General features: G+C 45.8%; 1 protein-coding gene across 3 annotated transcripts in view; it reads left to right on the forward strand.

Annotated features, from left to right (window-relative positions):
• The first annotated feature begins 240 nt into the window (after positions 1-240).
• The window catches only part of LOC144608065 (ephrin type-B receptor 2), an 81,559-nt gene continuing 63,925 nt past the window's right edge, over positions 241-17,874 (forward strand). For all 3 annotated transcript variants that reach the window (XM_078425341.1, XM_078425342.1, XM_078425343.1), the window contains exon 1: positions 241-301. In XM_078425341.1, the coding sequence (XP_078281467.1) occupies positions 245-301 (57 nt within the window). In that variant the 5' untranslated portion in view covers positions 241-244. The remainder of the gene's footprint in view (positions 302-17,874) is intronic.

Raw genomic sequence — 17,874 nt, forward strand, 5'->3', positions numbered from 1 at the left:
AGAGAAGGTCAGCATCCAGATGAACTCTTGCACTTGAGAAGGGAAGTACATTCTATAGAGATTGCCCTGCTTGTGTTCAGCTGGAAGCGCCATCTCTTCACCACTGACCACAATGCTCAGGCAGCTGTCTTATCTTTGTGACCTGGGAACTCAACGTGAACACTGGCAGGGACAGTTGACGGCTAATTAACAGTTTCCAAGTGACATTAGCTCAACAGATTTCCTTTTTTGCACAGAAACCTTGATGGATTCTACGACAGCAACAGCGGAGCTGGGGTGGACAGCCTTTCCTACCAGTGGAGTAAGTACCTTCTCTGCACACAATATTTATTTAGCATTGGAGCACAAGAGTATCGAGATAACAAAGGAGAGCCATGGAAAACCTCTCGCGATGTTGTATATTGGATCAATGGGTTAAGTGGAGAGAGACTGTACAATAGTGAAAAACCCAGCAATATTTAGCAGAGTAACTCCAGGCCATGTTTGCAAGGGGCTAATATACCATTCAGTTTCTCGGATTCAATAGATAATAGACAATAGGTGCAGGAGGAGGCCATTCGGCCCTTCGAGCCACCACCGCCATTCAATGTGATCATGGCTGATCATTCTCAAACAGTACCCCGTTCCTGCCTTCTCCCCATACCCCCTGACTCCGCTATCCTTAAGAGCTCTATCTAGCTCTGTCTTGAATGCATTCAGAGAATTGGCGTCCACTGCCTTCAGAGGCAGAGAATTCCACAGATTCACAACTCTCTGACTGAAAAAGTTTTTCCTCATCTCAGTTCTAAATGGCCTACCCCTTATTCTTAAACTGTGGCCCCTTGTTCTGGACTCCCCCAACATTGGGAACATGTTTCCTGCCTCTAACCTGTCCAGCCCCTTAATAATCTTATACGTTTCGATAAGATCTCCTCTTGCTATCATCATTGGCCTTCAAGTTTCTCAGTTGTCTTCATTGTTGATTTGGAGGTGAGGGATGGGGAGAGTCAGGGGACAAGGTAGAAGTGCGAGTGAGGAGGTGATATGATTCAGGGTTTAAGCCTGCAGTTTAGAATGTTCATTCCTATTCGGCAATACTGAAGATGAAAGCCCTCATCCCAGGTTGTATCTCAGATAGGTTTACTGCAGCAATACCAAGATAGACAAAAATACCAAGTGCTTTTATCTTACTTGTAATGTTGTTTTCCCATCTATATGCTAAAACTCTCGTTTATTTGTTTGTTCCTGAACTACAGCCAAAACGGTACATGATAGCGTGACAATTTTAGGCCCACCTTACTCACCATCATCCCTTTGGTGCTAATGGAAGAAGTTTCTTTGAAATCGGTGTTATTCACATTTTAAAGTTTAAATCTATCTCCTAGGGAGAGAGGGGGGAGGGAGGGAGGGGGGTGGAGGGAGGGGAGGAGGGAGGATAAGGGGGATGGAGTGGGGAAGGAGGGGAAGGGAGGAAGGGAGGGGGGAGGATAAAGGGGGTTGAGGGGGATGGAGTGGGGAATGAGGGGAAGGGGGAGGGGAGGGGAGGGGAGGGGAGGGGGGGAGAGTGGAGGGGGAAGGGGGTGTTGGTGTGGGCTGTATAATAACGGGAGCCGTACACCTAGATAATAAACCTTAGACTTTATTAACTACATAGCAGGTATGACCTTATGCCTGCACGTTGCACTTACACTAACCCGAATCACGCAAACAGCAGTCACTCAAAAGCCAAAGGGGCGTAACTACAAAAGCATGACACATAACATGAGTGACACCATTACACTAATCTACATCCCCCCTCTTAAAGAATCAACAACGATACAGACACATAAACTGAGCACGTCATGTATAACAATCGGTGACAAACTGGAGGAAAGTTAAACATAGTCCGGATACTTCACAACCGGCCTGCAAACACGACCAGCACGTGTACGATAGAGACCATCTCCATTCCTCTTATCTGGGGAGAGAGCAGGTGATTCCACAGGCGAGGGAGACTGAATCAATGTCCCTGGAGACGAAGCAGCAAACTGTGGAACAGGCGATGAATATGGAGGCGAAGATGGAACAGGCAAAGGAGCTGTTACAGGCATGGATTGCCGTGCTGGCAAAAACATGCGAGTGCCAGTAGGCGCAAACGGAAGCGAACTTGTACCATCTGGATTATATTGAGGAGGAACTGGCTCGTTCACAGGCAGGATGTGTCTCCTGTTACGTCGGTAGGTACCGCCATCGGCACTAACGATATATGAGCGTGGCTCTGAAGCAATTCCAGAAATGACTCCGATACGGTCATGGCCTCTGTCAGTCTGTAAGCGGACTACCTGCCCTTTGGTCAGCGGTGGCAGTGGCCTACTTGTCTTGTCAAACCATCGTTTCTGAATGTCACGCTTCTGTTGCAACCTGGATTGAACCTCCTCCGGTGGAAACACTTGTGGGACTAAAGCTTGATTGGCTACAGGCACTGTGGCACGGGTTTGCCTTGACAATAAACGTTGAGCCGGTGAACCCAAGATGGGGTCACGGGAGATGTTGCGTAAGTTAAGCAGATCCAGGAATATGTCCGATTTTGCTCTGTACGAACGTTCCATGAGCTGTTTAGCACTTTTAACAGCCCGTTCAGCCAGCCTGTTAGACTGGGGATATTCGGGGCTGCTGGTGATATGGTGAAAATTCCAGTGTCCAGCGAACTCCCTGAATTGTTGGCTGGTGAATTGACTGCCGTTGTCAGTTAGCAGTTTGACCGGGGATCCGTGGACTGAAAAGTGGCGAGATAGCTTTGAAATCACTCCGCTGGAAGTGGGGCTGCTGAGAAAATCAATGTCGAACCATCCTGAATAAGAATCCACGAGCACCAGGTATTGTTTGCCCTGCCAATCAAATATGTCAGCTGCGACTGTAGACCACGGGAGCTCAGGTACCGGATGTGGAAGAAGTGGTTGCTTTTGTTGGTGAGGGGCCAAACTGTTACACACTGCGCAGGATGCCACATTCTCGGTGATGTATTCAGCCATGCCAGGCCAGTGAAACATGCTTTTCGCCCGTGAGACAGTGGCTTCAGCACCCGGGTGTCCCGCATGGACAGCGTTAAAATACCGGTGGTACAGCGAGGCAGGAACCACGGCCTTGTGTCCTTTTAAAATAATGCCATCTTGCAGCACGAGCTCATCTCGGACAGCAAAGAAGGGCCGGACTGGCAGCGGAACATTGTAGTGCTTGTCTGGCCAGCCGCGCTTAATGACGGAGGTTAGGGACCGTAGTGTACTGTCAACAGCAGTGTGGGCAACCAGGTCCTCCATGCAGGACGAAGGGATAAAAGACACACTCATCACCACGAAGTCGTCATCCGGTGAGGGCGGACCCTCGCAGGTCTTCCGGGGTGCACGCGAAAGAGTATCGGCCAGGTGCATATCCTTACCGCGTTTGTGGATCAGCACCATGTCATATTTCTGAAGTTGCAGTAACATCTGTTGTAGGCGCGCTGGAGAGGTGTGGATAGGTTTTTTGACAATGCTGATTAGAGGTTGGTGGTCAGTTTCAATTGTGACAGTGTGGCCAAAGACAAAATCGTTAAATTTCTTGCAGGCAAAAACAACCGCTAACAGCTCTTTTTCAATTTGGGCATATCGTTGTTCTGTGTCAGTCATGGTGCGTGAAGCATAGGCAACAGGCTTATTGCCATTGCCATCATTCTGAAGGCATGCAGCGCCCAGCCCGTGTTGTGAGGCATCACAAGTAAGAGTAATCGGTAGTTTAGGGTCAAAGTAAGCCAGAGTCGGAGCATTAGACATCCGCCTTTTAAGAGTGTCAAATGCTGTCTGTTGTTGCTCGTGCCAAGTCCAAGCAGTGTCTTTGTGTGTAAGCTGGCGTAATGGGGCCGAAATTTCACTGAAGTCCTGAATGAATTTGCTCAAATAGTTGGCCATGCCAAGGAATCTCTGCAAACTGAGCACGTCTGTGGGTGCTGGAAGCTCGTTGATAGCACTAGTTTTCGCTGGATCAGTTTTGAGGCCGTCTTTAGTAAATATATGACCTAAGTATTTTACCTCATTCACTCTGAACTTGCATTTCAGAGGATTTAGCTTGAGATGGATGGCCTGGGCACGCTTCAACACTAGCGACAGATTGGCATCGTGCTCGCTGACCGTTTTTCCAGCAATGAGGATATCGTCCACTACAATGGAGCACGGGTAGCCCGCAAACAATTGCTCCATGGCTTGTTGAAATACTTCACTGGCAGAACATATACCAAAAGGCATCCTAAGAAATTTATAACGTCCGAATGGAGTGCTGAAAGTCGTCAGCTTAGAGGAGTTAAGTTCCAGTGGGATCTGCCAAAATGAGCTCTTGGCATCTAGCACCGTGAATACAGTTGCTTCAGCCATCTGCGCAGCAATCTCATCCACAGTGCGCATGGGATAATGTGGTCGTTTGATCGCTGCGTTTAAGTCCTTGGGGTTGATACAAATCCGTATCTCGTCTTTGTTCTTCTTAGCAGCGACAACCATTGTGGAGACCCAGTCTGAGGGGTCAGATACGGGAGTAAGGGAGGGGGGAGATGAGAGGGTGCTGCACCAATGCAGGAGAGGTTTGGGCCCAATGGGTCCACTTGGTCTAGTTTGTTCTAAAACTTGATTATGGTAAAATTATAATGTAAATAAGTAAAATATGAAGATTTATTTTTCTTTGTGACTTCTGGTTTGTGATAATTCCCCTTCTTGGCTGAAGTTGAAGTTCTTTTCTTCTTTATTCTTTCTTTGGTTTCATTCAAGGCAGAGCAAACCCCATTGCATCCTGGTCACTGGGTTTGCACCAAGTTGTTTTAAACCTTTGGAGTGAAAGGTAGCCTGAACGTTTATGATATTTTGTCACCATTTCCAACACATCACTGCAGTGAGATAGATGTGCCCTCTGAGAGTGGAAGTTAGGTTGGGGAGAGAGGAACAGATTTCTAACCCAAGAGAGGCACAAAATGCTGGGGTAGCTCAGCGGGAGTCCGACAGCATCTCTGGAGAAAAGGAATAGATGATGTTTTGGCCGACACTTATTCAGGCTGAGAGGCAGGGGAGAGGGAAACTAAAGGTATGAAAAGGTACAGAACAAATCGGAGCTGGCACTGATGACCCAGGAGCCCACAATGGTCCATTGTTGGCTGTGGAGGAGATGATAACGAAGGGATATATGAACAGTGAAACTAGCAGGATGATTAGGGTTGGGTTGGGACAGTGAAAGAGAGGATGCAAGGCTTACTTGAAATTAGAGAAATCAATATTCATACCGCTGGGTTTCAAGCTGTCCAAGTGAAATATGAGGCGCTGTTTCTCCAATTTGCCTGTGGCCTCACTGTGACGGTGGAGAAGGCCCAAGCGAAAGGTCAGTGTGGGAATGGGAAGGGGAGGTGAAATGTTTCCCAAGGTGGATGTGCGACTGGGGGTTTGTAAACTCGTCCTCTGCTTTAGCAATGAGGCTTAAGCTATTTTACATCATTGCCTCATTTCATTTGCTCTGTTCATGATCCCCTCTTGAAGGATCCACTGGTGAATCAGGAGTTAACACCTGCCCCTCCAAGGAAGTCGGATCTTTCCCGCTTGGACTACTCCAAGAACTTTGGAAGAGGACTTTGGCTCCTCTTCCTGCACCAATAGGCCAAACAATACTGGAAACGTTCAGCAGTTCAGGCAGCATCAGCGGAAAGAGAAGGAGATTTCGGGTCCTGGACCTTCTGACAGAACTAGGGAAGAGAGAAAACTAACTTGTTTTCAGTAGCAGAAAATCTAGGGGAAAGAATGAAGAGGACAATGGGAATAGCGCTGCTAAATGTGGCAACAAGTGGGTTAATGTAGCAATCTGATTTTGTTCTGCTTTTTATTTTGTTGTGTGCTGCTATTAGCAGGGGAGTGGTACATGCCCAGCACTGTTCTATGCAATTGGATTCAAAATTGGCTTGGAGGAAGTAGTCAACGGGTAGTTGTGGAGGGTTATTTTTCTGACCGGAAGCCATTTGCACATGACACCAAAGATAGTGATATAATGGAGAGTGAGGAATGATATCTAAGTTTACAGCAGCTGGATCTGTCGGGGGTGGAAGGGGGGGTGGGTGGGCCAAGGAACGGCGAAACCAAACGCCGGCTCGGCGATCGTTTCGCTCAACACCTTCGCTCAGTCCCCCTTAACCAACCTGATCTCCCGGTGGCTGAGCATTTCAACTCCCCCTCCCACTCCCTGTCTGACCTTTCTGTAATGGGCCTTCTCCAGTGCCCTTAGTGAGGCCCACCGAAAATTGGAGGAACAGCACCTCATATTTCGCTTGGGCAGCTTGCAGCCCAGTGGTATGAACATTGACTTCGCCAATTTTAGATAGTTCCTCTGTCCCTCTCTTCCCCCCCCCCCCCCCCTTCCCAGTTCTCCCTCTAACTTCCTGTCTCCACCTATATCCGTCCTTTGTCCCGCCCCCCTGACATCGGTCTGAAGAAGGGTCTTGACCCGAAATGTCACCCATTCCTTCTCTGCTGAGATGCTGCCTGACCTGCTGAGTTACTCCAACATTTTGTGAATAAATACCTTTGATTTGTACCAGCATCTGCAGTTATTTTCTTACACTGTTGTTGCACTTTAGTATGCCAAACCAGGGCAGGACTTGCACAGTAAATGGTGGAGCCCCGGAACGTGTTGCGGAACAGAGTTCTGGGAAGACAGATGTGTGGTTCCCTGAAAGTGGCAAGTTAGATGGACAGGATGGTGAAGAAACCTTTTGCAAGCTTGCCTTCTTTGGGAAGGGTATTGGGTACAAAAATTGGGACGTCATGATGCAACTGTACAAGTCGTCGTTGAGACCACATTTGGTGCACTGTGTGCATTTCTGGTCGCCTAGCTATAGGAAATATGTCAATAAGCTGGAAAGGGTGCAGAAGACTTTCACTAGGATGATGTAGAAGAAGTCGGGTAGGCTGAGACTTCTTTCTTTGGAGCATCGGAGGCTGAGGGATGACCTTACCGAGATCATGGGGAGCATGGATAAAGTGAATGCCACATTTTGTTTCCAAGGATAAAAGATTTTAAAAGTAGGAGGCATAGGCTTTAGTAAGAGGGAAGATATTTAAGAGGAACCTCAGGGGCATCTTTTTCTATTGTGGGTAATCTGTATTTGGCATGAGGAGAAGTTGGAGATGCAAATACAATTATGACTTTTAAAAGACATTTGGACAGATATGAATCAGAATGGTTCAGAGAGCTATGGGCCAAATGCAGGCAAATGTGACTAACCCATTACGCCAACTTAGTTCGCATGGACAATGTGGGTGAAGGGCTTGTTTCCATGCTGTGTATCATATCATATCATATCATATACATACAGCCGGAAACAGGCCTTTTCGGCCCTCCAAGTCCGTGCCGCCCAGTGATCCCCGTACATTAACACTATCCTACACCCACTAGGGACAATTTTTACATTTACCCAGCCAATTAGCTCTGTGATTCTGTCCAAATGAAAGTGGTGAAGCAACTGGCTGTCTTATCCATTTGTATTGTATGTGAGATGCAGGAAATGCTGAATGACCAGCCATCTGCATGTAAGAAGTGATTGGTCATGTGTTTTTCACCAGTGGCTGGTTTAGTAGAAAGGCCGATGTCCAAAATCTCGATTCTACCCTCTCTCTCTGAATCTGATTCGCCTGCGAGATGCATCAGTAATTTTCTGTTTCTCTTTTAATTTGTGCTCTTGTGACTAGATTAATCCTTGCTCAGTAAGAGAGCCATAAACCCACCTCCGTCCCCCGCTATTGTTAGAATTTTGCTTTAAACATCTTGCATGCCCGTGAGCACTGATATGTCTCATTTCATTAATGTATGAATGCCGGGCCTCAGGGAGAACAGAAATGCTGACAGCTAGTCCCTCTTTACAAGTCAAATACTGTCTGCAAGAGACTCCTTCGACTCTCCACTCTAAATTTCTTGCCAATTACAGAGCCTTGCTGAATATTTTACATACAGATAATGCTAATCTGCTGTGACATGTACAGTTCTTTAAATGGAACACAGATTAAGAATCGTAAAGCAGGCAATGCATGATTTCCCCAGCAACGCAAATTCAATTCTCACCGTTAATGTTTCAGACCTCAAAGTATAGAATGCCTTTTCATTAATAATTCATGTCTCTGGTTAGTATTAATCCCAGTTTGTTTGCTTGCTCGCTGCTGATCGGAATTTGATCAAAAAAGGCAAAGTGCTTGAGAAACTCAGTGGGTCAGGCAGCATCCGTGGAGGGAGTGGGACGGGCAACATTTAGGATCGGGACCCTTCTTCGGACTGATTGGAGTAGGGAGGGAAAACTAAAAAGGAATTGCGAGGGTGGGACTAAGCTTGGCAAACGATAGGTGTGGACGGCCACAAAATGCTGCAGTAACTCAGCGGGACAGGCAGCATCTCTGGAGAAAAGGAATGGGTGGCGTTTCGGGCCGAGATCCTTCTTCAGACTGAGAGTCGGGGGAGAGGGAGACATAGTGATATGGAAGGGTTAATGGGTATATGGACATATGGGTAGCATTTAAGAGCACGAGGTGGACGATCACTTTGCTGGATTAAACTGTAGGCCTCCCAATAGTCAGCGAGAATTAGAGCAATGGTTCCATGAGCAAATAAGAGCAATAGAGTTATAGCAGTGGGGATTTTTAATACTGAGATTGCCCGAGTGCAAGGGGCTTGAGTGGGACGGAACTTGATAACTGCATCCAAGAGAGTTCTTTGAGGTAATATGTAATGTTGCTGGAACAACACTTTGGGAATAGTCTCCACAGTTCTGTAAGTTTCAAAGTAGTTATGGAATCTGCTAAGGATAATCCTCAAGGTATGGTCCTAAACTGGGGAAGGCCGAATTCACAAGCATAAGAGACTGGAAAAGTAGATTGGGAGCAGATGCTTCAGATTAAAATGACATCCGACAAACGGGAGTCCTTTGAGGATGAGTACAGGGACAGAATGTCCCAATAAGGTGAAAGGAAAAGGTGTCAAGATTGAGGAACCTTGGATGGCAAAGGACATTTTAGGTTTGATTGGGTAATAAAGGGAATAATATAACAGGTATTGGCAACTGGAATCGATTTGAGCCTGTTGACGAATGTAGAGGGTTTGAAGAGGAAGAAATTAGGATGGCAAGAAATGGTCTTGGCGCGTAAGATTAAAGAGATTCCCAAGACATTCTATAAGTATATCAGGAGGAAGAGAGTTATTCACAAAATGCTGGAGTAACTCAGCAGGTCAGGCAGCATCTCGGGAGAGAAGGAATGGGTGACGTTTCGGGTCGAGACCCTTCTTCAGGAGGAAGAGAGTAGTCGGGGACTGAGTGGGTTTCTTCTGTGGCAAAAGAAGTAATCGATAGGTGGAGTAAGGGGATGTGGGCAAGGTCCTAAATGAATATTTCTCGCCTGTATTCACCAAGGAGAAGGATCTGGAAGATCATGAGTTCAGGAAGAGGAATGTGGATAACCTGGAGCAGGTCAGTATTCAGGAGGACGAGGTGTTGGATATTGTGGGATGCATAAGGTTGACGCATTATCCGTAGGGTCAAATGAGATCTATTGCAGAATGCTGTGGGAAACAAGAGAAAAGATTGCTGGGTGCCCGTGGAGATCGCTGGGTGTTCATTAATTATCGGGAGCACTCAGAACACTGGAAGATAGCTGATGGTTTTCCTTTACTTAAGAAGGAGGGCAGGGATAAGCCAGTTAACTGCAGACTGGTGAGCATTATGTCAGTGATAGAATAATTATGAGAAGATTTTGCAGATGACATGTAAATTGGTGGTGGGGGTTGCAAGGAAGGTTGCCTAAGGCTGTAGCAGTATGTATATCAGATGGAAAGTTGGGCGGAATGTCGACAGATGGAATTTAATCCTGACCAGTGCAAGATGATGGCTTTTGGGAGGTCAAATACGGGTGGGGTATGTACAGTGAATGGCACTAAGGAATACTGAGGAACAGAGGAACTTAACGATGGTTCCTTAACTTAAGGCTATCTGAAAGTGGGAATATATAGGTAGAACATCGAAAAGGCATATGACACGCTTGCTTTCATTGGTCAGGGCGTAGTAGAATATAAAATGTAGGACGTTATGCTACAAGTTTGCAAATCACTGGATTGGTCGTTCTTGCAATATTGTGTCCAGTTCAGGTCGTCACACATTAGGAAGATGTGAATGTGCTGGAGAGAGTGCAGAAGAGATTCACCAGGATATTGCCTGGATTGGAGGACTTTAGTTGTAGGGAGATATTGGAGGGCTGGGTTTGCTTCCCCATGGAGCAAAGGAAGCTGAAGTGTGAGCTGATAGAAGCATGGATAGAGTAGATCGTCAGACCCTTCCTAAGTTCGAGGTATCAAAAACAAGCGGGGATAGACCTCAGGTGAGAGGAAGGAGTTTTAAAGGGGATCTAAACATAGAAAAAAGGGTAAGCTTCTTACACAGAGTGGTTGATGTCTGGAACTCGCTGCCAGAGGAGGTGGTGGTGGGTTCCAATCACGGTCCTATCACGACATTTAAGCGACATATAGACTTGTACGAGCAAATTACAAAAGGATATGGAGCCAAATCAGGCAAATGGGATCAATGTGGATGAGCAAAAGGGTCGGCAGACATTCTAAGGGACCCTTTCAGTGCTGTGTGACACTGCGACAAACAGGTTTGAGAGGCTGAAGGGGCTACTCCTGCTCCTATGATCCCGTGTCAACCCTTAATGTAACACCATGTAACTCAGCGACAAGTTAACATACGTGCACAACTGCACAGGGCAGCACCACCAGACACCTGGGTTCAATCCAGACCTCGGGTGCTGTCTGTGCAGAGTTTGCGACTTCTCCGTGTCTGGGTGGGTTTCCTCTGGGTGCTTCAGTATCCTCCCAACCCACATCCCAAAGATGTGTGTGTTTGTGGGTTAATTGGCCTCTGTAAATTGCCACTATTGTGTAAGGAGTAGATGTGAAAGTGAGATAATATAGAACTAGTGTTCTAGTGTGGGTGATCAATGGTCGGTGTGGGCTGGTGGCTTGTTTCCAAGCTGAATCAATAAATCAATCCATCCATCCATCCATCCATCCATCCATCCATCCATCCATCCATCCATCCATCCATCCATCCATCCATCCATCCATCCATCCATCCATCCATCCATCCATCCATCCATCCATCCATCCATCCATCCATCCATCCATCCATCCATCCATCCATCCATCCATCCATCCATCCATCCATCCATCCATCCATCCATCCATCCATCCATCCATCCACCCATCCACCCACCCATCCATCCATCCATCCATCCATCCATCCATCCATCCATCCATCCATCCATCCATCCATCCACCCACCCATCCATCTCTTAGAGATTGTCCACTCAGGAAAAGTTGTAGAGCAGGAGGGGGCCTCTGCTGTTAATTGATTCGAGTTACCAAGGATGGGACTGAAGTTAGGGTCCGGCACCATGGGATCTGGGGAATGGAGGGGTGGGGGCAAGGGATCGGGACAGAGCCTGACATCAGGGAAGTGGAATGAAACATAGCCCACATGGCTCCCTTCTCCATGCCATCTAATGCTTATTTCAGGTGTTTACGAGAATGATCCCAGGAATGATTGGGTTAACATATGATGACCATCTGAAGGCACTGAGCCTGTACTCACTGGAGTTTAGAAGGGTAAGGGATGGGAACCTCATTGAAACTTATGGAACAGTGAAAGGCCTGGAAAGAGTGAATGTGGAGAGGACGTTTCCATTTGTGGGACAGTCTACGACCAGAGGCCAAAGTCTCAGAATAAAAGGGACGTACCTTTAAAAAGATGAGGAGGAATTTCTTTAGTCAGAGGGTGGTAAATCTGCAAAATTCATTGTCACAGATGGCTGTGGAGGCCAAGTAAATGGATATTTTTTAAATGGAGATTGACAGATTGTTGATTAGTCACGGGTTATGGAGAAAAAGCAGGAGAATGGGGTTGTGAGGGAAAGATAGGTCATCCATGATTGAATGGCGGAGTAGACTTGATGGGCTGAATGGCCTGGTCCTAGAACATGAACTTATGACACATTGCCACATTTAATGACATAACTAATAGAGCTCCCAACTGCTGATTGTCCAGTGGATTGTGGTGTCCTGGGATGGCAGGACTTTCATATGAAGAAAGACTGGATAGACTCGGCTTGTACTCGCTGGAATTTAGAAGATTGAGGGGGGATCTTATAGAAACGTACAAAATTCTTAAGGGGTTGGACAGGCTCGATGCAGGAAGATTGTTCCCGATGTTGGGGAAGTCCAGAACAAGGGGTCACAGTTTAAGGATAAGGGGGAAGTCTTTTAGGACCGAGATGAGAAAGTATTTTTTCACACAGAGAGTGGTGAATCTGTGGAATTCTCTGCCACAGAAGGTAGTTGAGGCCAGTTCATTGGCTATATTTAAGAGGGAGTTAGATGTGGCCCTTGTGGCTAAAGGGATCAGGGGATATGGAGAGAAGGCAGGTACAGGATACTGAGTTGGATGATCAGCCATGATCATATTGAATGGTGGTGCAGACTCGAAGGGCCAAATGGCCTACTCCTGCACCTATTTTCTATGTTTCGATGTCGAGGGATAGCCTGGAGCAGCACATGGAGCAGCTATCAATTCTGTCCTTTTTTTAATGTGACATTAATCTTATATTATGAAATCAAATTAAATATTAAAAACATGCTGATTTGGGAAACTCAGAAGTAAAATTTAGCTCAGGCCAAGGGAAAGCCGTGCAGGAGAAACCCATTGGATTCTGGACAGAGAGGGTTGTCATGGGATGGGTGCGGTGTGTCCTTCATCGGGTTGACATTTAATCCACAAATAGGGTCTTGAGATTGATTTGGATGTAAAAGAAATGGCAAGCCGTGGCCTGCCTCTCCACGGCTTCCCCTAGTGTAGGCGTGAGCTGGCAGACAGCCAGTCTGTCCCCATCCATTACCAGACGTGGCTGGGAGTCTTGCATTAACTCGCTGTTTCTAGTTTAACTCTGATTGTCTGGGGTGGAACTATAAATGTGCATATTAATATTTATAATAAATAATAGGGAGGTTGTCTTTCTGAGCAATGACCAGACCTGCCCCGAGGTATGCTTTCTTTAATTCAAGGCTGCCAGAAGGTGAAATTTAACAGCTACATCGGTCAGATGCTGGAGAAGGAATGTTTGGTGGGAACATTCCACCAATGTTTCTTTCCACCCAGCCACACGCCACTACAAAAGCCAGTAAGATAGGACAACACACGCTAACTCATACCCGACATCAGATGTACCAAACTGTGAGGATCTGTGAATAGCAAAGGCTAATATAAATTGAATCAAGAAAAAAAAGCTTACATTGCGGGGGAAGAATTAGCTAGCCATAAAAATGGGATATGGAAAGGTGGTATGACATGCTTAGTTTCATTGGTCAGGGCATAGTGTATAAAAGGTAGGGCATTATGCTACAACTTTGCAAAACTTTGGATAGGTCGCCCATGTGATACGTTCAGTTTTGGTCGCCACGCATTCGGAAAACGTGAATGCTGGAGAGAGAGCAGAAGAGATTTGCCAGGATATTGCTTGGATTGGATTTTACTTCTGGGGAGGTATTCTATTGACTGGGTATAAAAAGATGGGATCATCCATAAAAAATTGGATCTGTTATAGACAGCAACAATTACTTGCAAACAAAATGTAAAAGATGCAGATAAATTAGCACTGGTGAAAAATAGGATTGTAGGAGCATTTTTACATTGTCAGACATCCCTCAGTTCGATATTTTGTTGAATGAGACCAACTGCCCTTCACACCAGTGCACAAGATAGAGTGTCTTCATGTCCATGTGGACATCCTCCAGCACTTTGATTTTTTTTCCTCCCAGCATCTGCAGTCTTGTCTCAAACAATGCATTGTTTGCATTTAGTCTTCAATACCCAGTAAAAGATCAGTTGAAGTCCTCAACAAACATGTTGAGTTTTAGATGTGTAGGGAAATAACTGCAGATGCTGGTTCAAATCGAAGGTAGACACAAAATGTTGGAGTAACTCAGCGACCCAGTGTCTCGACCCAAAACGTCACCCATTCCTTCTCTCCTGAGATGCTGCCTGACCCGTTGAGTTGCTCCAGCATTTTGTGTCTACCTGCTGAGTTTTAGATCTTGAAGTTAAAATTAATCTAGACACTGTGTGTAGATTTGAATTATTGTGGAAGTTTGAATTTAGTTTGTTTTTATCAACACCATCTAAATATTCCTAAAGTAGACACAAAAAACTGTAGCAACTCAGCGGGACAGGCAGCATCTCTGGAGAGAAGGAATGGGTGACATTACAGGTTGAGACCCTTCTTCAGACTAGTATGGAGACTGTCCCGCTGAGTTACTCCAGCTTTTTGTGCCTACCTTCTGTTTAAACCAGCAACTGCAGATCCTACCCACACATCTAAATATTCCTGTTCACTAATCCATTCTGTTCATTGATTTTCTTTAGTGGCCCTGAAATTTCAATTATTTAATAAAAATCTTGTGTCTGGCTGATCCTGCCCTAACTAGCTCCTAACTGACGCAACCTTGCATTCCATTCACCTTGGCTAATGGGCAAATGAAAATAAAAGAAAAATCAGATGTTGGAAATCTGGATTTAAAACATAAAAGGCTGGAAACACTCAACAGATCGGGCAGGGGAGAAAAAAAAGAGTTATGTTTATAGATTAAGAAGGTAGACAAAAAATGCTGGAGTAACTCAGCGGGCCAAGAGAAGGAATGGGTGACGTTTCGGGTCGAGACCCTTCTTCAGACTGATTAAGACCTCTGATCAGAACGAGGAAAGATAGAAAACAAATTAGCTTTAAAAAACCCATTGTAGACAATATTGAATTCATAGATACATAGACAATAGGTGTAGGAGTAGGTCATTTGGCCCTTCGAGCCAGCAATGTGATCATGGCTGATCGTCACATTCAATGTGATCATGGCTGATCATCCACAATCAGTACCCCATTCCTGCCTTCTCCCCATACCACTTGATTCCACTAGCCCTAAGAGCTCTATCTAACTCTCTTTTGAATGCATCCAGTGACTCGGCCTCCACTGCCTTCGAAGGCAGAGAATTCCACAAATTCACAACTCTCTGTGTGAAAAAGTTTTTCCTCATCTCAGTTCTAAATGGCCTACCCCTTATTCTTAAACTGTGGCGCCTGGTTCTGGACTCCCCCAACATCGGGGACATGTTTCCTGCATCTAGCGTGTCCAATCCCTTGATAATTTTATATGTTTCTAAAAGATCCCCTCTCATCTAAATTCCAGTGAATACAAGCCCAGTCGCTCCATTCTTTCATCATATGACAGTCCCACCATCCTGGGAATTAATCTTGTGAACTTACACTGCACTCCCTCAATAGCAAAAATATCCTTCCTCAAATTAGGAGACCAAAACTGCGCCCAATACTCCAGGTGTAGTCTCACCAGAGCCCTGTAAAACTGCAGAAGGACCTCTTTGCTCCTGTACTCAATCCTCTCTTTATGAAGGCCAACATTCCATTAGCTTTCTTTACTGACTGTTGTACCTGTATGCTTACTTTCAGTGACTGATGTACTAGGTCACCCAGGTACTTTCCTTTTTCCTACCTGACACCATTCAGATAATAATCTGCCTTCCCGTTCGTGCCTCCAAAGTGGATAACTTCACATTTATCCGCATTATACTGCATCTGCCATGCATCTGTCCGCTCACCCAACCTGTCCAAGTCACTCTGCATCCCCATAGTATCCTCTTCACAGTTCACATTGCCACCCAGCTTTGTATCATCTGCAAATTTGCTAATGTTACTTTAATTTGCTTCATCTAAATCATTAATGTATATAGTAAATAGCTGCGGTACCAGCACCGAGCCTTGCGGCACCCCACTAGTCACTGCCTGTCATTCTGAAAGGGACCCGTTAATCCTTACTCTTTGTTTCCTGCCAACCAATTTTCTATCGACCAAAATTCAACAATTTAATGTAATTAACTTTTACTGTATCAGAACTGGTTACTTTTACTCTAGGTTATTCAGCTGTTCTATGAATTCAGATTTTTTTTCTCCCATTATCATGGTCTAACTTGCGGTCTTATTTCTATGGGTGTGCATTTCACAGTTTTACATGTGTAGGAAGGAACTGCAGATGCTGGTTTAAACCAAAGATAGACAAAAAACACTGGAGTAACTCAGTGGAACAGGCAGCATCTCTGGAGAGAAGGAACGGGTGACGTTTTGGGTCGAGGCACTTCTTCAGACTGAAGAAGGGTCTTGACCCGAAACGTCACCCATTCCTTCTCCCCAGAGATGCTGCCTGAACCGCTGAGTTACTCCACGTTTTGTGTCTATATTCAGTTTTACATGTTCCTTAACTTATGTTCACACTCTCCAACTGGGCTGATTAACATATTAGCCAAATTACTTAATCAGCAGTATTTCACCATAGGAACCCTGAGCCATGCTCTCAGAGATTCACCCTTTGCTTTGTCCATTGCTCTCCCATCTTTCTTCAACTTCAAACTTGCATGTTATTTTTCTCTTTCCTAGTTCTGATCAAAGATCTTTCAACTTGAAATGTAGCTTTCATGAGATGTCCCCTGGTATTTCCAGACCTGCTGAGTGTTTGTAGAAAGTTCTGTTTTAACACCATGGCTCAGGCTGCCTGTGGTCCAAAAGATCTCCATGACATAAAATCTCTGTAGCCTTGCCCTTTCTGTGAATTCCTCCTCGCCCACCTTCTCCACCATCATGTTCCATGTGATCCAAACTCTCTGTAGTATCCTGGGAGCTTTGCTGTTGTGGTATCTATTAACCATTTGGATACGCTTGTAGGAGATATGATTAGGTTTCCAGATGACACGAAAATAGGTGATGCAATGGATAGGCTGTCTAAGGATACAGCCAGGGATAGATGTAACCCCAACAAGTGCATTTCAGAAAGTCTCTAAAAAAAAACCCTCCCCCCCTGCCTCCCTCTCCTCCCTCCTCCCTCTCCCCCTCCCCTCCCTCTCCTCCCTCCTCCCTCTTCTCCCCCTCCCCCCACTCCATCCCCCCCCACTCCATCCCCCTCAACCCCCCTTATCCTCCTTCCCTCCCCCCTCCCTCCCCTTTCCCTCCCCCTCCTCCCCACTCCACCCCCCCCACTCCATCCCCTTCAACCCCCCTTATCCTTCTTCCCCCCTCCCTCCCCCACCCTCCCTCCCTCTCCTCCCTCCTCCCTCTCCCCTCCCCCTCTTCCCCACTCCATCCCCCCCACTCCATCCCCCCCACTCCATCCCCCTCACTCCATCCCCCTCAACCGCCCTTATTCTCCTCCCCTCCCCCCCATCCCTCCCTCCCTCTCCCCTCCCTCCCTAGGAGATAGATTTAAACTTTAAAACGTGAATAACTTTAAAAATATAACACCAGTTTCAATGAAACGTCTTCCATTAGCACCAAAGGGACGACGGTGAGTAAGGTGGGCTTAAAATTGTCGCGCTATCGTGTACCGTTTTGGCTGTAGTTCAGGAACAAAGAAACAAACGAGAGTTTTAGAATAGAATAGAATAGAATAGTTCCTTTATTGTCATTGTAACATGAGCCATGTACAACGAAATTGTAAAATGTCAGCCAGTCAGTGCACCATTCAAACATTTCTAAAAGCTAACGATACATACAAGGTAAAATATTTAAAAAAGATAAACAACTAAAATAAATATCATGAAAATAGCACGCATAAACACCCAACCCTACATCCTTCTGTCGATTTCACAGTCTCTTATTATGTATCGCCCCTGCGTTCCTTGGCGGCTACATTTAGTGCCTTTATAGCAGTGGGGTAAAAACTATTTTTAAGTCTGTTTGTCCTTGTCCTTGTAGATCTGTACCGTCTGCCTGACGGTAA

The sequence above is a fragment of the Rhinoraja longicauda genome, chromosome 30 (assembly GCF_053455715.1).
Source record: "Rhinoraja longicauda isolate Sanriku21f chromosome 30, sRhiLon1.1, whole genome shotgun sequence".
NCBI classification, from domain to species: Eukaryota; Metazoa; Chordata; class Chondrichthyes; order Rajiformes; family Arhynchobatidae; genus Rhinoraja; species Rhinoraja longicauda.